At 43.1% G+C, this 20,930-nt stretch overlaps 1 protein-coding gene across 3 annotated transcripts in view; it reads right to left on the bottom strand.

Moving 5' to 3' along the window:
* Window positions 1-20,930, bottom strand: part of LOC110529380 (C-terminal-binding protein 2) — a 115,621-nt gene that overhangs the window by 68,536 nt on the left and 26,155 nt on the right. For all 3 annotated transcript variants that reach the window (XM_036985346.1, XM_036985351.1, XM_036985342.1), the window contains one exon: window positions 4,183-4,343. In XM_036985346.1, coding sequence (XP_036841241.1) covers window positions 4,183-4,240 — 58 coding nt within the window. In that variant the 5' untranslated portion in view covers window positions 4,241-4,343. The remainder of the gene's footprint in view (window positions 1-4,182; window positions 4,344-20,930) is intronic.

Here is a 20,930-nt window from a genome sequence, read left to right as displayed (position 1 = left end):
GGGTATATGCAACAGTTTGGGCTGCCTAATTTGCCAGAATTTTACGTAATTATGACATAACATTGAAGGTTGTGCAATGTAACAGGAATATTTAGACTTCTGGATGCCACCCGTTGGATAAAATAGGGAACGGTTCCGTATTTCACTGAAAGAATAAACGTCTTGTTTTCGAGATGGTAGTTTCTGGATTCAACCATATTAATGACCTAAGGCTCGTATTTCTGTGTGTTATTATATTATAATTAAGTCTATGATTTGATAGAGCAGTCTGACTGAGCGATGGTAGGCACCAGCATTCATTCAAACAGCACTTTCGTGTGTTTTGCCAGCAGCTCGTCGCTGTGCTTCAAGCATTGAGCTGTTATGAATTCCAGCCTACCAACTCCTGAGATTAGGCTGGTGTAACCGATGTGAAATGGCTAGCTAGTTAGCTGGGTGCGCACTAATAGCGTTTCAAACGTCACTCGCTCTGAGACTTGGAGTGGTTGTTCCCCTTGCTCTGCAAGGGCCGCAGCTTTTGTGGTGCGATAGGTAATGCTGCTTCGAGGGTGGCTGTTGTCGATGTATTCCTGGATCAAGCCCAGGTAGGAGCAAGGAGGGGGACGGAAGCTATACTGTTACACTGGCAATACTATAGTGCCTATAAGAACATCCAATAGTCAAAGGTATATGAAATACAAATCGTATAGAGAGAAATTGTAGTTATTATAAGAATTATAGGACAATCTAAAACTTCTTACCTGGGAATATTGAAGAATCCTGTTAAAAGGAACCACCAGCTTTCATATGTTCTCATGTTCTGAGCAAGGAACTTAAACGTTAGCTTTCTTACATGGCACATATTGCACTTTTACTTTCTTCTCCAACACTTTATTTTTGCATTATTTAAACCAAATTGAACATGTTTCATTTTATTTGAGGCTAAATTGATTTTATTGTTGTATTATATTAAGTTAAAATAAGTGTTCATTCAGTATTGTTGTAATTGTCATTATTACAAATACCTTTATTTTATTTATTTAATTTTTTTAAATCGGCAGATTAATCGGTATCGGCTTTTTTGGTCACCGGGGGAAAACTACCTGCCCTCCAGTTACACCTACACCACCCGATGTCACAGAAATGCCATAAAGATCATCAAGGACAACAACCACCCGAGCCACTGCCTGTTCACCCCGCTATCATCCAGAAGGCGAGGTCAGTACATGTGCATCAAAGCAGGGACCGAGAGACTGAAAAACAGCTTCTATCTCAAGGCCATCAGACTGTTAAACAGCCACCACTAACATTGAGTGGCTGCTGCCAACATACCGACTCAACTCCAGCCACTTTAATAATGGAAAAATGTATGTAAAAAATGTATCACTAGCCAATTTAAACAATGCCACTTAATATAATGTTTACATACCCTACATTACTCATCTCATATGTATTTACTGTACTCGATACCATCTACTGCATCTTGCCTATGCCATTCTGTACCATCACCAATTCATATATCCTTATGTACATATTCTTCATCCCTTTATACTTGTGTGTGTATAAAGTAGTTGTTGTGGAAGTGTTAGGTTAGATTACTCGTTGGTTATTACTGCATTGTCGGAACTAGAAGCACAAGCATTTCGATACACTCGCATTAACATCTGCTAACCATGTGTATGTGACAAATAAAATTAGATTTGAATGAAGTAAGATTAGGTGGGTAAAGGCAATAAATAGGCCATAGTGGTGAAATAATTTCAATTTAGCAATTAAACACTGGCGTGATAGATGTGCAGAAGATGAATGTACAAGTAGAGATACTGGGGTGTAGAGGAGCATAGTGCAGTACTGTAGTGCTAGGTTCATTTGCCTTTCCTGCCATGCACAAGCACACACATACAAATATGCATACACATTTACACACACGCAGTGGCTCTTATAAAACAGAAAATGACTGTCAGAGCCTAGCGTACATAATCAATCCCAACGTTTGGTGAAGTGATTCTCTTTATTACAAAGTCTCTACTCAGCAGCAAGCAGCACAGCAATCTGGAAACATCAAACTAGATTTTAAGAGTCTCTTGCCAACCCACGTCCACCTCCTATACCCCCTCTTTCTCTCCCTCCCCCCTTCCTTCCCTCCCTCTCTCCTTGGCCAGGCCTGAGGTTCCTTACTTTCTCTCCCAGGCCCTGTAAGACAACCATCAATGCTGTGGTTTGGAGGGCTGGGCAGGGCCGTTGGTCCCAAAATACTGGAGTTTTGGTGCAGGTACAGCCAACTAGCGCAAAAATAATATTGCAATATTGTCACAACGATACTATAGGATATATCGTCAAAAATAGTATCCCGATATGTAACTGTATGGATTTTTACCCCCATCACTAATGAATAATGGTGCCAGTGTGTGGATGTTCCCCCCCAAAGCTCAGCAAGGCTAAAATATAGTAACACAATCACCAGCCTGAATACCCCTTATGAAGGTACTACAAATTCCTTTCACATGAGGTGGGGAAGTATCACATGCTTTCTCTCACTCCCTCTCACCCACACTACCCCAGGGACTCCATTTGGCTCTCCCGGGAAGTTCCAGCATTAGCCTGGAAAACCTCATTCTTAGTGGAGAATGCCTTGTGTTCCGTGACAGATGGATCATTCTGGCTGGATTGAGTCATTCCTAAAGTTAAACGTGAAAGTCAGGCCCTGTTGTGACTAACCATCTCTCTAACTGACTTGTAGTGTTGCGGTTAACATGAAGGGAAGCTGACAAAAGGTAGAGTGATGTGATGAGTCGGCATAGTGAAGTGACGCATGATGATGACATAGAGGGCTACGTCATGAAGAGGGTTAACTGAGTCCCTTTCTACATTCTGACAAAGTTATAGGGCTTAAATACCTGATGGGCTATTCATATATACACATGCAGGCTACATGCACACACACACACCCACACACACAAAGACGAGCTTATTTTGTGAGCCAAATATGATCTCTGCTGACATGATCTTCTCAGTACAGGAGATTAATCCAGTCACGGCGACTGATATTGTCTCTCAGACAAATAGACAGTGAGAACAGGAGCCAGGAGCATTCCTACTGTGACCCTACCCAGCGTGGCCAGGTCCTTTCTAACACAGGGCTGACAGCAGGCTTTACTGCTATAACCTCTGCTGATGGATGGGCTATAGCTAACAGAGAGCGAGAGAGAGACAGAGCGAGAGAGAGACAGAGAGTGAGCGAGAGAGAGACAGAGCGAGAGAGAGAGAGAGCGAGAGAGAGAGAAAGACAGACAGAAAGAGTGAGAGAGCCTCCCGATTGGCGCAGCTGTCTAAGGCACTACATGCTTGAGGTGTCAATACAGACCCGGGTTCGATCCCAGGCTGTATCACAACCTGTCGCAACCGGGAGACACATGAGGGGGCACACAATTGGTCCAGCATCGTCCGGGTTAGGGGAGAGTTTGGCCTCCTGGGATTTCCATGTCCCATCGCGCCCTAGCGACTCCTTGTGGCAGACCGGGCGCCTGCAAGCTGACTTCAGCTGCCACCTGTACAGTGTTTCCTCCGACACATTGGTGCGGCTGGTTAAGTGAGCAGTGTGTCAAGAAGCAGTGCGGCTTGGCAGGGTCGTGTTTGGAGGACACATGGCTCTCAACCTTCGCCTCTCTCAAGTCTGCAGGGGAGTTGCAGCAATGGGACAAGACTGTAACTACCAATTGGATACCACGAAATTGGGGAGAAAAAGGGAGAGGAGAGAAAAATAGATCCTCTTCACAACCCCTAGGACTATATGACCTTCACACTACAGCAAATACTTCCTTTAGTCTCTTCCAGTGGAACAGATATGACTCAGGTTGAGAACATCTTTGTCTCAATGTGGGGTGATTCAGTTTCAGCAGTATGACAGAGGAGGAAACAGAGGAAAAGTAGATAGGAACATTTATTTTTTTTAAAGTTCCAATCTAGAACCTAAAAGGCCGTCCCCAACATTTTACATTTACATTTTTACATTTGAATCATTTAGCAGATGCTCTTATCCAGAGCGACTTACAGGAGCAATTAGGGCTAAGTGCCTTGCTCAAGGACACATCGGTAGATTTGCACAGAGGGTTCTACAAAAAGGGTTATCCTATGTAGACAGCCAAAGAACCCTTTTGGAACCCTTTCTCTCCCTAAGTGTACAAAAATAGAAGTGTCTCTTACCTTCACAGATTCTGTCTAGTCGTTGGCGTTTCACTTTGTGTTTGTCGGGCAGAGCCATGTTGGCACTCCTCCTCTGTTCTCTTCTCCTCCTGTTGGCCAATCTTTAGGAAGCTAGCACTCTACCCAGAATCCCCCACGAGGCATGCCAACACACCACACACCTGTAAACACACAGACGAAAAAGAGAGGTGACACACACCAATCATCATCAGACCCATCCAAAAGACAATCTAAAATGTAGACACTAAATGTGAACATCTGTCCTTTACAGAAGTCCATCACCGGGGCCAAGCTTCCTGCCATCCAGGACCTCTATACCAGGCGGTGTCAGAGGAAAGCCCTAAAAATTGTCATAGACTCCAGCCACCCTAGTCATAGACTGTTCTCTCTGCTACCGCACGGCAAGCTGTACCGGAGCGCCAAGTCTAGGTCCAGGAGGCTTCTATAAACAGCTTCTACCCCCAAGCCATAAGACACCTGAACATCTAATCAAATGCCTACCCAGACAATTTGCATTGCCCCCCCCTCCCCTCCTCTTTCACGCTGCTGATACTCTCTGTTATTATCTATGCATAGTCACTTCAATAACTCTAACTACATGTACATATTACCTCAATTACCTCGACTCACCGGTGTCCCCACACATTGACTCTGTACCGGTACCCCCTGTATATAACCTTGCTATTGTTATTTTACTGCTGCTCTTTAATTATTTGTACATTTAAAAAACAAACATTTTAGGTATCTTTCTTAAAACGGCATTGATGGTTAAGTGCTTGTAAGTAAGCATTTCACTCTTAAGTTGTATTCTGTTGTATTCGGTGCATGTGACAAATAACATTTGATTTTATTTTTTTTTTGATTTAATGGAACAAGAAATGACAACACAGAGTTAAAAAAAAAAGTTCAGATTTCCAGAGTTGCTTTTCATCTACTATGGCATTGTCACCTTCAAAAATCTTGATCACATTAAGGAACCAAGGGCTGAGGCAAATGTGGGACTATTCTCTTTATTGTAAAGGATAGTACCCCGCAAGGACACATGGTGACCAGTAGAGGGAGTGCTATCTCCGAGCACTGTGCAAAAATCTGACTGTCACGGCCAGACACCAAAAGCAAACAAACAAAAAAAAACAGACACATGCAGATGAGCGGAACATCAATTAACTCTCATTGGTCAGAGATTTCCCTGTTCAGAGACTGATTCCCCTCTAAACCCTGAGGCTGAACACAGATACCCCACAGCACACACAAAGATACAGACATGCAAACATGTGCTCTCACCCCCATAGACATTTAGACTGGCAGCCCAATTCTTATCTTTTTTGCTATTTTGATGAATCATATCAGATCTTTTTATTTATTTATTTTTTACAGCTGATCTGATTGAGCAAAAGACCAATTAGTGAAAAAAAATTACAGAATTGGGCTGACTGTCTAAACACAGCTAAAGACACACTACCGGTACTACTAAGGCAGCGTTTCCCAACCCTGGTTCTCCAGTACCCCCAACAGCACACACTTCTATTGTAACCCTGGACAAGCACACCTGATTTAACTAATCACCAAGCCCTCAATGAGTTGAATGAGGTGTGTTTGTCCTTGGCTACAATGAAAATGTGTACTGTTTGGGGTACTCGAGGACCAGGGTTGGGAAACACTGCCCTAAGGCATATGTGTCAAACTCTGTTTGGACCCTAGGAAGAGTAGCTGCTTCCCCTAATAAATACAAATACAAATTCCACGGAGAGCCGAGTGTCTGCGGGTTTTGGCACAATCCTTGTACTCGACTGATGAATTAAAGTTCACTAATTAGCAAGGAACTCCCCTCACCTGGTTGTCTCTTAATTGAAAGGAAAAACCAAAAACCTGCAGACACTCAGCCCTCTGTGGAATGAGTTTGACACCCCTGCCCTAAGGGTATCCTGTCACACTGGAATGTGGGTCAGTTACTCAGCAGACATGGGGACTGTCTCAGCAAAATATAGGCAGGAGGGGAGGAGGGGACCAAGTGAGAGGGAGAAAGATGTGCTGAACTTCACTTTGAAAAGCCATATTAAAAAGGAAGTAGAAAACAGGAGTAATGGGAAACTAGCAGCATCCGCTTGCCAGGTGTGTGACGTGTAAAGTTCATCTCTCTCTACAGTGATTAGGGTTGACATTTAAACCCTGTACACACACACACACACACACACACACAACTCCAATATTTTCTCACTCCCACCACTTCACAGCCTTTCTCTTCCTTTTATCCTGATTACTGTTTTAGTAATCACTCCATCTCTTCATCTCGTCATCTTTCTAATCACCCAGCTCATCTCATTTACATCCAAAGCGTTGTCTTGGACTCATAATAACCAGTGGTGGAAAAAGTACCCAATTTTCATCCTTGAGTAAAAGGTTAAGTTAATTGAAAAGTGAAAGTCACCCAGTAAAATACTACTTGAGTAAAAGTCTAAAATGACTTGGTTTAAAATATACTTAAGTGTCAAAAGTAAATGTAATTGCTAAAATATACTTAAGTATCAAAAGTATAAATAATTTCTAATTCTTTATATTAAGCAAACGACACGGCACAATTATTATTTACAGATAGCCAGGGGCTCACTCCAACTCTCAGGCATAATCGGCATAATTTAGTGAGTCTGCCAGATCAGATGCAGTCGGGACGACCAGGGATTTTCTTTTGATGAGTGCCTGAATTGGACCCGTTTCCTATCCTGCTAAGCATTCAACATGTAATGAGTACTTTTGGGTGGCAGGGAAAATGTAAGGAGTAAAAAGTACATTATTTTCTTTGGAAATGTAGTGGAGTAAAAGTAAAAGTTGTCCAAAATATAAATAGTAGAGTAAAGTGCAGAACCCTCAAAAATGACTTAAGTAGTACTTGAAAGTATTTTTACTTAAGTACTTTACACCACTGATAATAACCTTCAACCCTGTGTCCTAACTGATCAGTGGATTTCTATTGTGGTATTGTGTGTGTCAAATCTGGGGTATCCCAGAGAAGCCATAGTGAAATATTAGCTTCTCTAATGCTGACAGGCCTGGCTGATGCGATCCACGTGACTCACAGCGAAGGGAGAGCTGTGACCACACTGGTCTGGAAAGGAGGGCGTTAATGCAATATTCGCTCAGCAATTGTGAGACTAGTTTCTCTCAAATGTTTGTCCTCGGGGGTTGAGACCTCTCAATGATTGGCAGCACTCGGGGGCTGAGCGTGTGGGTGTTTCAGAGAGAAAGACACAGGGGAGAGCCAACCAGTAAAAACAAAGCCCACTTCACAGCCCTCTTCATTGTCGACAACATCAAAGAGCCATTCCAGATTCTGAAGTAAGGAGGACTTGGAGAGTTAGATATTAGCCAGACTAGACGCGTCAAGACTTCCTGGCTTTCCTTACAAAAATACTTTGGCTAAAAAGGTTGAAATAGGAAAACAATTCTGCTCTGTTCTTTGTCTCAGTGTCATCTAAAATCAAATCACATTTTATTGGTCGCATACACATATTTAGCAGATGTTATTGCGGGTGTATTAAGACGAGAAATGTTGGAGTCTGGAGTATGTATAAATATATACAGTACCAGTCAAAAGTTTGGACACACCTACTCATTTAAGGGTTTTCCTTTATTTGTACTATTTTCTACACTGTAGAATAATAGAGAAGACATCAACACTATGAAATAACACATGGAATCATGGAATAACCAAAAAAGTGTTAAACACATCAAAATATATTTTAGATTCTTCAAAAAGTAGCCACCCTTTGCCATGATAATAGCTTTGCACACTCTTGGCATTCTCTTAACCAGTTTCATGAAGAATGCTTTTCCAACAGTCTTGAAAAGGTTCCCACATATACTCAGCACTTTTTGGCTGCTTGTCCTTCACTCTGCGGTCCAACTCATCCCAAACCATATCAACTGGGTTGATGTCGGGTGATTGTCATTTGATGCAGCACTCCATCACTCTCTTTCTTGGTCAAATAGCACTTACGCAGCCTGGATGTGTGTTTTGTTGAAAAACAAATTATAGTACACTAAGCGCAAACCAGGTGGGATGGCGTATTGCTGCAGAATGCTGTGGTAGCCATGCTGGTTAAGTGTGCCTTGAATTCTAAATAAATCACTGACAGTGTCACCAGCAACACACCCACACCATCACACCTCCTCCTCCATGCTTCACGGTAGGAACAACACATGCGGAGATCATCCGTTCACCTACTCTGCGTCTCACAAAGACTGATTCACGCAGTCTCCTCTGAACAGTTGATGTTACCTCTGCAGCAGAGGTGACTATGGGTCTTCCTTTCCTGTGGCGGTCCTCATGAGAGCCAGTTTCATCATAGCACTTGAAGGTTTTTGCAACTGCACTTGAAGAAACGATTTTCCGTATTGACTGACCTTCATGTCTTAAAGTAATGATGGACTGTTGTTTCTCTTTGCTTATATGAGCTGTTGTTCCCATAATATGGACTTGGTCTTTTACCAAATAGGGTTGTCTTATGTATACCACCCCTACCTTGTCACAACACTACTGATTGGCTCAAACACGTTAAGAAGGAAAGAAGTTCCAAAAAATTGACTTTTAACAAGGCACACCTGTTAATTGAAATGCATTTCAGGTGACTACCTCATGAAGCTGGTTGAGAGAATACCAGGAGTGTGCAAAGCTGAACAAAAATATGAACGCAACATGCAACAATTTCAACAATTTTACTGAGCTACAGCTCATATAAGGAAATTAGTCAATTGAAATAAATTAATTAGGCCCTAATCTATGGATTTCACACGACTGGGCAGGGGTGCAGCCGTGGGTTGGCCCACTCACTTGGGAGCCAGGCCCAGCCAATCAGAATATGATTTTACCCACAAAAGGGCTTTATTACAGAAGTAAAACTCAGTTTCATCAGCTGCCCGGGTGGCTGGTCTCAGAAGATCCTGCAGGTGAAGAAGCCAGATGTGGAGATCCTGGGCTGGCGTGGTTACACGTGGTCTGCGGTTGTGAGGTTGGTTGGACGTACTGCCGAATTCTCTAAAATAACATTGGAGGCGGCTTATGGTAGATAAATTAACATTAAATTATCTGGAAACGGCTCTGGTGGACATTCCTGCAGTCAGCATGCCAATTGTGCACAAAATTTGAGAGAAATAAGCTTTTCTGGGATTTTTTATTTCAGCTCATGAAACATGAAACCAACACTTTATATTTTTGTTCAGAGAGGCCAAAGGTATGGTCCTAGAGAGATGATAGATAGTGTCAGGTGACAGTGATGGTCATGAGCCTTCCCTGGGGTCACAGAGGAGGTGATGGCCAGGGACGTAGTGGAGCATTGACATATATAATACATGGGTGAAAGGTCATGAAACTATCTCTTTGATGGACACAATGTGAAAAGGCTGAAATGTCAACTCCGTTGAGAAGGTTGAAGGGTCAACATCAACAACGTTTGAGTGGAGAACTAACCAGGAGAGGGCCAGAGGAAACAGTCACTCAGAGGCCCTTATTGAATACACTGGTGAGCTGTAACTCTAAGTGGACTTATGGAACTAAACAATTACAGGGGCTTGTTCTGACAGAAATACACAGAGGTACAGGCTGGGAAAATAGTGTCGACCCCCCCCCCCCCCCCCCCCCCCCCACACACACAAATACAAACAAGTGTCCAAGCACACACACAGTCATACAGAAGTTTCCAAGCAAACACATACACAAAAACGCACATAGCCTCTGGGATTGTCCAAGTCCACTGCCAAGTGCTCAGCAACAATTTCCTGAGTGGGCTCACAGGAAGAGCTCTTTTAAAAGAGCTGAGAACCTGATTCAGGGAGAACACAGGTCTCTGGCCCAAAGAAAACACACACACACACACACACACCCTCACACATTCATCACCACACCACTTTGGCTGTTTCTGCACTTTCAGCAATCCCCCTTCCCTCTTTTAAAGAACACCCTACTAACTACCTCTCACAGTACCCTCAATACAGTCAGCCAAGCACAACACAGTACGATAGAATAACAAGAATGAACTGCGAAATAAGACAATACACACACACACACACACACATCAGTGTCTGTTGGAGTTTCTACACTCTTAGAAAAAAGGGTGCTATCTAGAACCTAAAAGGCTTCTTCAGCTTCAGAGAACCGTTTGAAGAACCCTATTTGGTTCCCGGTAGAACCCATTGGGTTCCATTTTGAACCCTTTCCACAGTGGGTTCTACCTGGAACCCAAAAGGATTCTACCTGGAGCCAAAAAGGGTCCTCCTATGCCGAAGAACTCTTTTGCAACCTTTTTTTCTAAGAGTGTAGAGGTGCAGTGGTTTGTTACGGCACCTTCACCGTTAAACATCTGACCATGTCAGATCTCACACGTTGTGCCGGTCTGGCACAGGGGGCAGTTGTTTTAACCAGGGAGGTACTGAGCATGTGGATGTGTGGTCATGTAAAATCCACTAAAATCAACGCACACACACAGGGGATATTGACATATAAGTATAAAATGGATACCATGATATGAGGCTACAAAATGGATGGGGAGGTCATACGCACACAGTGTGTAGTATCACAGATGCGTCTTTGTGACCACTATAAGCAATTGAGCTGGCTTTTGATGACAGTGACACCACTGGAAAAGATCCACTTGTGATAAATCATGAGTAGGTAGGTCACCACAATTGATGGCGCAAAATGTATTCACTTTTATTCTCACATTTTTTCCCAGATGATGTGTTTAACAGGGAAATGCCAAATCTGGGAGAAACATTTCAATCTCTGAAGAGTGATATCAAGTTTTCTTCAAGCTACTACACACTAAAATCTCTCTCTCTCTCTATTTTCTTACCCACACTCCCTCTTTCTTTTTATGAGAGACGTAAGATGAAAGCCAGCTGCCCAATGTCAGGGGAGACCAGGCACAGAAAGAAGTCTTTGTGAATATCAAAAAAATTAGGTAGAGAAGGAAAGGAGAGGGGAAAAAAATGGTGAAAGCTAAACTACACAGGAGGCCGAGTCCGTGTGGCCGATATTACAGGCTCAAGTTGACACCAGACCAGAGAGAGAGAGAGAGAGAGAGAGAGAGAGAGAGAGAGAGAGACAGAAAAAGAGGGGGGAGGGGTAGAAGGAGGGGAGGGTAGAATCTCGAGGGACTAGTTCTCCGTAGGAAATGTCTAGAATGTCGGTGAGTTTGGACTGTAAGTCAGTGAACACATCAGGAGGGATGAAGGATGAAATAAAACTACAAATATCATCCTGAACTACCAGGAGGTGTACAGATGTAATATCCCCTTCAGATAGAGCTGTACTACTGAGAGACAGCAAGAAACCAATGACAAATGTGTTATACCTGTATATTCATCTAGCAACACCATGACTGCTAAGTAAATTATGAAAAAAAATGCATATTTGTTTGGCGACAAACTGATAAGAATGGCGCTGATGAAATGGTAGTTGCTATGAGACAGAGAAGGCAGGGGAGTAGAGAAGGGGGATTCTGGCCTACCACTGTTCATTGTCCAGAGTGCTGCTTTCTTCTCCTGTAATCAGAGACAGAAAACAGAGCTTCCCAGGAGGCATCTGTCCGGTAGAATAACTTCGTAGCGGAGCTCATGGAAACAACTGTTGTGTTTGCCAAGTGTGCCCACTCATAATTATGTGTATACTGTATGAGCATGACTGAAGTGAGGATCCAGCAACCCCAGCAACGAAACAAAGACAGACCCATTTCTGCCCTTTCAGAAGTATCCTTACTATATGCTACGGCATTAACAGTTGAGAGAACAGTTTAAACTTGATATATCAGCCTAGTTGGTGGTGAGTGATATTCCTGAAATTGCAGGATGGCAGAAAAATAAAAAAGAGAAAAGAGAGAATAGAAAAGGCAGTAAGGAGGTTTCTATCTGGTCTCATTAAATGGAGGTGGTTCAGGCTCCGAGGGCCACGTAAAGCTGTCATTCAGACCAGTGATTTAAACCTCTCTCCTGCCTCCAATCCCAACCACTATATGCTTCCAATTACTGCTCTCCTTCTCCGCTGCTCTCTTCATCATCCTCAATCTCTCTCATTCTCCTTGTCCTGTCTGCATTTGGCCACATCACTCCTTTAATTTCCTCTTTGCGCCCCTGCATCCCTTTTGCATTTGTCCCTCTCTCTCCCCCCTTTTTCTTTCCTCCATCTTTCAACCCCCTTCTTTCTTTCTTTCTTTCTTTTTGACAAAGTGCTCTGTCCATCTCTCGTCCTCCCTGTCTCCTCCTCTCGCGATTCTAAATGTAATGGGACTGCAGCATACAAACTGCTGACTCGGGCTAATGCGCAATTTTCTAATAATGCCTGTTCGTTTTAAGTCACACAGGAAATGCATAATGGTGGCATTATTTTGTGCAGCCTGTTAGGTCACTAAATCACTGACGCCTGTTTTTCCTCAGTGCAGTTTTTACGACTAATAAAACTAAAATAAACTGTTCCATGAACACTCTCCTGAGAAAAATGACATTTCCACATGCCTTTTTAGCCAATGCAGAGTGAGTATGTTAACTAAATGTATTCACAGTTTGGTGCTATTCAGAAACCTGACAGATGGACGCTGCATAGCATTACACCTTGAACTGCTAGTAAAAGTCCTGTACACAGATCTCAACCATACTGTAATCACGGCTGTGTAACTAACATGCAATGTATGTACTAAGATTGAGGTGGAGCTGATTAAAAAGTACACACACACACACACACACACACCAAGCTAGATGACAGTTGAGAAGCTGTGCTGTCGATCATGACTTTATTACAGTTATAAAACCTTCCTGGGTTATTTTCTTCTAGAGCATTTTCCTCACTTAGAACCAATTTCTTCTACCTGCACAGTGCACACTGTCCTGCTCATAGGAGCATCATGAGGTTCAGTCTACAGCCCAGCACATGAATGGTGGCTAACAGTGCCTGTTTAAACCCTGAGCAGAGGAGATATTCAAGCCCACATCTCTTAAAAGTCACCAGGGGATAGGAGGACAAGGGAAATTCTTTGAAGCTTTAGTATAAAGGCAGTCGACTTGACCCAAGGGGTCGTCCGCTTAGGCTAAATGAAAGGGCAGAGGAGAGAACTGTGCACCACCAACCTAGATGAATACCAACCAACCAGCCATGGCCATGACAAATCTCCACACTCTGACTTCCTGTTTCCTTTGTGTGAAATGATTCTGTCAGGTTCAGCTGGGCTGTGAGAATGGCAGCTGATGCACAGACACAAACATGCAGACAGACAGACATCCCGGGCTGGGGTCTGGGGATAAGGTTGGTATAGCTCCAGGGAGGGAGGGGAGGGGAGTCTGAGAAAAACAGCCCAGCAGAGAGATGCTAAGGCTGGGGAGGGTAACTCTGAGAGGAGGGTGGTGCTGGTGCTGATGGAGGAAATCAGTGTACCATGAGGCTGAATCATTTGTATCCACTTACAGTTTGCCCAGCGCTGTTTTGTTGCAGCCTGAAAAGGGCTTGATTCAGTGTCTAAAGGCTTTGTTTCAGCTGCACCTGTAGTTGAGTGCTCCTATTTATCTATTTCCTGGCATAGTAGTGTGTGTGTGTGTGTGTGTGTGTGTGTGTGTGTCTTTCTCTTTTTGCTGGCCAGTCGGCAGAGTACACGCCCTCTCTCCAATAGTGTGTATTTGCGCGCCGGTGCGTTCGTGTGTGTGTTCATGCATATGTGTGTAGCAGAAAGGAGGTGTGTATTGCGGTGGAGAGTGTCAGGGCACAGTGCCCTCTCAGTGTGAGCGGATTAATGAACCGCCGTGTAGCAGGCAGGTTAATTACACTGGAATGCTTCCCTGACCAGCGACAGAGGCTGAACACAACAGATACCACATAGAATGCCACATAGAATGCCTGGGAAAGACAAGGTGACCTTTAACCACAGACAGACTGAGATGAACAGCAACAGAGATAAAGTTGGAGTGAAACAGAGAAAGAGCAGACAAGGACACAGGCTTGGAAAAGTGTGAAGTGAGTGAGAAATAGAATGTCTGACAAAGTTGACAAAGGTGAAAGACAAAGAGAGGATAAGAAAAATGCATGATGAATTGAGATAAGAGTGGTATTTCTGTAGTCTCCATTTCAAACTAAATCTGCTGAATTGTTTATCTTCCTTTGTCCTTATCAAATGATCCAGGAAAGTGACTCTGGTTCATACGTCCTGATAATACTCCTAAAACAACAACACTATAGAAATACTTTCCCCAGTCTGAAGAAAGTGTTTGTGACTAGGATTAACGACCTAGCTAAAGACACTAACAACCTTGTGCTTCTAAGCTAATGACTAACAATTTGATTGACATTATAGGTCATGTTACAATTAGGACTGGGCGATATATCGAATTCATTTGAATGTATGTTTTAGCACGATGTTCCGAATGCCTGTATTGCAATAAAAAAAAATTGTGGGGGGGGGGGTTGATGTTGTTTTTATGAGCGTTGTCTTTTTGGTCTCGTCTCCTTCGCTCCTTCTGTGCTGTGTGCACTGTGCACCTTCCCACTCGCACAGACACAAAGCTACTCCCCCTGCCACTGACAACAACAAAGACGAAATATCACTTCTTCCTCTCTGACAAGAAGCAGTTTCAACTAGGCTTGGGCAGTATCCAAATTGTCATACCTTCATACCGACCTTGTGCCATACTGGGATATTCTGTATATTGGGCGCAGCGGTCTAAGGCACTGCATCTCAGTGCAAGAGGCGTCACTATAGTACCTGGTTTGAGTCCAGGCTGTATCACATCCGGCTATGGGGAGTCCCATTGGGCGCTGCACAATTGGCCCAGTGTCGTCGGAGTAGGCCATCATTGCAAATGAGAACTGACTTGCCTAGTTAAATAAAGGTTAAATACATTTTTTTTTTACACTAAACACAAGGGGTGCTGTTTTCAAACCCCACAACTCTGTCATCACAAGGTTAGCAATGCTAACAAGTACATGTAAAATCCCATAGAGAATGCTAACTAAATGCTAAAGTGTGCATTTTGTACCATTTCAGACCTAAACTATACAAGTAACTCAAAAATGCTACTCACAGTAAAAAAAAAAAGTTATTTACCTTTATTTAACCAGGAAAATCCCACTGAAACATTGAGACCCAGAGTCTCTATTTCAAGGGAAACCTGGCCAAGAAGGCAGCAACTATCAATACATTACAGATTTAAAACATACAACAATACAACAACATGATCCAGCCAAAAAAAAGCATTTACACTCCTCTGTACCAGAGTCTCTCATCAAAATGTTAAATTCATTCAGTGGCACTAACTCATCTACAGTAGATGAAGCATGGATTGTAGACTATTCCATGCCTCTGGTGCACAAGACGAGAAGGCAGTCTTGCCTAATACTGTAAATGTCCTGGGGAATTTAAGTAGCAACCAGCTAGCAGATTGGGTATGATAACTACTGGTTACCACCTGCTGGTTGCCATCTGCTGCTGACAAGTGTACAAAATCAAGCACACAGCCATGCAATCTCCATAGACAAACACTGGCAGTAGAATGGCCTTACTGAAGAGCTCAGCGACTTTCAATGTGGCACCGTCATAGGATGCCACCTTTCCAACAAGTCAGTTTGTCAAATGTATGCCCTGCTAGAGCTGCCCAAGTCAACTGTAAGTTGCTGTTATTGTGAAGTGGAAACGTCTAGGAGCAACAACGGCTCAACCGTGAAGTGGTAGGCTACACATGCTCACAGAACTGGACCTGCGAGTGCCGAAGCGCATATAAATAGTCTGTCCGAGCCTCCCGAGTGGTGCAGCGGTCTAAGGCACTGCGTCGCAGTGGTAGAAGCGTCAGTACAGACCCGGGTTCAATCCCAGGCTTTGTCGCAGCCGGGTGCAAACGTGAGATCCATGAGGCGGCGCACAATTGGCCAAGCGTCGTCCGGGTTTGGCCGGCCGGGATGTCCTTGTAACATCACGCTCTAGCGACTCGTGGCGGCCCGGGCGCATGCACACTGATTTCGGTCGCAGTTGTACAGTGTTTCCTCCGACACATTGGTGCGGCTGGCTTCCGGGTTAAGCAAGCAGTGCGTCAATAAGCAGTGCAGCTTGGCAGGGTCGTGTTTCTGAGGACGCATGGCTTTCGAACTTCACCTGTCCCAAGTCCGTACAGGAGTTGCAGCAATGGGACAAGACTGTAACTACCAATTGGATATCACGAAAAAGGGGTAAAAAATATATATTTTTTTTAATTGTCTGTCCTTGGCTACAATACTCACTACTGAGTTCCAAACTGCCTGTGGAAGCAACGTCAGTACAATAACTGTTGGTCGGGAGCTTCATTAAATGGGTTTCCATGGCCGAGCAGCTGCACACAAGCATAAGATTCCCATGCTCAATGCCAAGCTGTCAACATACTTTTGGTCATGTAGTGTAGCTTACTACCTACTAAATTAACAAACAAAATGCACAACCGCAGAGTATTTAACAAATTTTTAGACAGTTAACTTAATAGTTATAAGATATCTAGCTGACAAACATTTAGTTGTAAATTCCATACTGTAATTAGATCCCCTGGCGCATGCTGCACAACAGTGAGTGACTAACAAGGCTCGGTCCATTCTCTTGTCATTGTATGCTTGTAAAACCCCACGTGACACATGACTGGGGACGACAGTAATGTGACAAGTTAAATGAAGAATGTAATGTTCTTCATCTCCTAACGTATTGCACAAGTTAACTGCAGGTACTTACTTAAAAAGTAGCTACAAACAGTCATATTTAGAAAAATATATATAAAACAATTGTTTTAACGGTATTGGCGGTATTGAAAAACCATCAGTGGCTTTTTCCAACTACGGTATATATATACGGTATACCGCCCAAGCCTAGTTTCAACTTGCTATTTGTATTTGACGTTTGGTCCAATAGAATTGGTCTCAACTCCCAAAGTGTAGAACAAAGCAGACCCTACTAAAACGAGAGTATCAATGAACATGATTGTGGAAAAGTTATGCTCAGTTTCTGTGTTACCATGTACCGCAACAGCATTTAAGCCACATACTGCTATGTGCTAGCTGTTAGTATGTGTTTTATAAATGTGCAATGAGCATAAAAAGACACATTTATGTAAGGGATTGGCAACTCGTTCTCATTCTGAGAAATAAGCATCTTCATATCCAGGTGGGCCACTTGATTTCTACATCTAACAAAGTGAACAGGCCGTGTTGTTCAAACAGGTGGAAACAGGCAGGAGGGTGTGTTCATAACAGTTCAACTGTTCTACCTGGTTAGCAAGCAAATAGAGCCAGGATGGCTAGACTTTACATATAAAGATTAGCTGGCTACTCACTAGCAAGTGGGCTTCTGCATGAGAGATTGTTTATGAGACCCGTGTTAATGTTCTATAATGCCTGTTACCAGAAGTTGGACATTATTACTGTATGTGCATGGACCTGGTTAAATTTGAAACATAGACGGACTTTGAAGCCAGATCAATAATTATTGCAAAAAAAAAAACAGTTTAAACTATTTTGATGAAATAATATAATTATTAGTGGGTCTTATGGTTGTGGAAGGCTTCAATTTTGCCTAAGTATACTTTTACAAGCCCGTATTCATTAGATTATTCCTGACTGTTTGAAATGCAGTGTGTTGACCTTTAATTGTGCAAAAAAAACAGTATATCGTAAAATGCCCATAAGTTTGAAAGAAATTACGACAGGAATTTTAGGCCATATTGCCCAGCCCTAGTTACAAAGGCTGGGCGTGTGGGCATACCTTAATATACAGTATGCTTTATCAGCAGATTCCTGCACACAGCCACAGAGCATGGCTATCACGGATACTAATGGACTCCTCTGTCTAACATCATCCTATAGTTAATGGAGTTCACTTTAGCTCTATTGAGCTACACAGTACTGTACTGTAGGGCTATATTTTGTAATTGTGGAGACTGGAGAGTTAACTTCAGAACAACCTACAGTCGTGGCCAAAAGTTTTAAGAATGACACAAATATTAATTTCCACAAAGTTTGCTGCTTCAATGTCTTTAGATATTTTTGTCAGATGTTACAATGGAATACTGAAGAATAATTACAAGCCCTTCATAAGTGTCAAGACCTCTGCAATCCGCCCTGGGATGCTGTCAATTAACTTCTGGGCCACATCCTGACTTTTGGCAGCCCATTCTTGCATAATCAATGCTTGGAGTTTGTCAGAATTTGTGGGGTTTTGTTTGTCCACACGCCTCTTGAGGATTGACCACAAGTTCTCAATGGGATTAAGGTCTGGGGAGTTTCCTGACCATGGACCCAATGTTTTGTACCCCAAGCCACTTAGTTATCACTTTTTCCTTATGGCAAGGTGCTCCATCATGCTGGAAAAGGCATTGCTCGTCACCAAACTGTTCCTGGATGGTTGGAAGAAGTTGCTCTCGGAGGATGTGTTAGTACCATTCTTTATTCATGGCTGTGTTCTTTGGCACAATTGTGAGTGAGCCCACTCCCTTGGCTGAGAAGCAACCCCACACATGAATGGTCTCAGGATGCTTTACTGTTGGCATGATACAGGACTGATGGTAGCGCTCACCTTGTCTTCTCTGGACAAGCTTTTTTCCAGATGCCCCAAACAATCAGAAAGGGGATTCATCAGAGAAAATGACTTTAGCCCAGTCCTCAGCAGTCCAATCCCTGTACCTTTTGCAGAATATCAGTCTGTCCTTGATGTTTTTCCTGGAGAGAAGTGGCTTCTATGCTGCCCTTCTTGACACCAGGCCATCCTCCAAAAGTCTTCGCCTCACTGTGCGTGCAGATGCACTCACACCTGCCTGCTGCCATTCCTGAGCAAGCTCTGTACTGGTGGTGCCCCGATCCCGCAGCTGAATCAACTTTAGGAGACGGTCCTGGCGCTTGCTGGACTTTCTTGGGCACCCTGAAGCCTTCTTCACAACAATTGAACCGCTCTCCTTGAAGTTCTTGATCCGATAAATGGTTGATTTAAGTGCAATCTTACTTGGAGCAATATCCTTGCCTGTGAAGCCCTTTTTGTGCAAAGCAATGATGACGGCACGTGTTTCCTTGCACGTAACCATGGTTGACAGAGGAAGAACAATGATTCCAAGCACCACCCTCCTTTTGAAGCTTCCTGTCTGTTATTCGAACTCAATCAGCATGACAGAGTGATCTCCAGCCTTGACAACATTCGCACCTGTGTTAACGAAAGAATCACTGACATGTCAGCTGGTCCTTTTGTGGCAGGGCTGAAATGCATTGGAAATGTTTTTTGGGGATTCAGTTCATTTGCATGGCAAAGAGGCACTTTGCAATTAATTGCAATTCATCTGATCACTCTTCATAACATTCTGGAGTATGTGCAAATTGCCATCATACAAACTGAGGCAGCAGACTTTGTGAAAATTAACATTTATCTCCCACTTTACTCCATGTCATTGTCAAAACTTTTGGCCACGACTGTACACTACCATTCAAAAGTTTGCGGTCACTTAGAAATGTCCTTGTTTTTCATGAAAACATACATGAAATGAGTTGCAAAACGAATAGGAAATATAAAAAAGATGTTGACAAGGTTATAAATAATCATTTTTTAAATTTAAATAACTGTGTCCTTCAAACTTTGCTTTCGTCAAAGAATCCTCCATTTGCAGCAATTAACAGCCTTGCAGACCTTTAGCATTCTAGTTGTCAATTTGTTGAGGTAATCTGAAGAGATTTCACCCCATGCTTCCTGAAGCACCTCACACAAGTTGGATTGGCTTGATGGGCACTTCTTACGTACCATACGGTCAAGCTGCTCCCATAACAGCTCAATAGGGTTGAGTTCCGGTGACTGTGCTGGCCACTCCATTATAGACAGATACCACCTAACTGCTTCTTCCCTAAATAGTTATTGCATAGTTTGGAGCTGTGCTTTGGATCATTGTCCTGTTGTTGGAGGAAATTGCCTCAAATTAAGCGCCGTCCACAGGGTATGGCATGGCGTTGCAAAATGGAGTGATAGCCTTCCTTCTTCAAGATCCCTTTTATTCTGTACAAATCTCCTACTTTACCAGCACCAAAGCACCCCCAGACCATCACATTGCCTCCACCATGCTTGACAGATGACGTCAAGCACTCCTCCAGCATCTTTTCTGCATCTCACGAATGTTCTTCGTGTTCCGAACACCTCAAACTTAGATTCGTCTGTCCATAACACTTTTTTCCAATCTTCCTCAGTCCAGTGACTGTGTTCTTTTGCCCATCTTAATCTTTTCTTTGTATTGGCCAGTCTGATATATGGCTTTTTCTTTGCAACTCTGCCTACAAGGCCAGCATCCCGGAGTCACCTCTTCACTGTTGACGTTGAGACTGGTGTTTTGCGGGTACTATTTAATGAAGCTGCCAGTTGAGGATTTGTTAGGTGTCTGTTTCTCAAACTAGACACTCTAATGTACTTGTCCTTTTGCACCGGGGCCTCCCACTCCTCATTCTATTCTGGTTAGAGGCAGTTTGCGCTGTTCTGTGAAGGGAGTAGTACACAGTGTTGTGCGAGATCTTTAGTTTCTTGGCAATTTCTCATATGGAATTGCCTTCATTTCTCAGAACAAGAATAGACTGACGAGTTTCAGAAGAAATGTCTTTGTTTCTGGCCATTTTGAGCCTGTAATCAAACCCACAAATGCTGATGCTCCAGATACTCAACTAGTCTAAAGAAGGACAGTTCTATTGTTTCTTTAATTAGCACAACAGTTTTCAGCTGTGCTAACAAAATTGCAAAAAGGGTTTTCTA

The sequence above is a fragment of the Oncorhynchus mykiss genome, chromosome 1 (genome assembly GCF_013265735.2).
Source record: "Oncorhynchus mykiss isolate Arlee chromosome 1, USDA_OmykA_1.1, whole genome shotgun sequence".
NCBI classification, from domain to species: Eukaryota; Metazoa; Chordata; class Actinopteri; order Salmoniformes; family Salmonidae; genus Oncorhynchus; species Oncorhynchus mykiss.
Note: the sequence above shows the minus strand (reverse complement) of the source record. Positions and strands in the feature narration are given on the sequence as shown.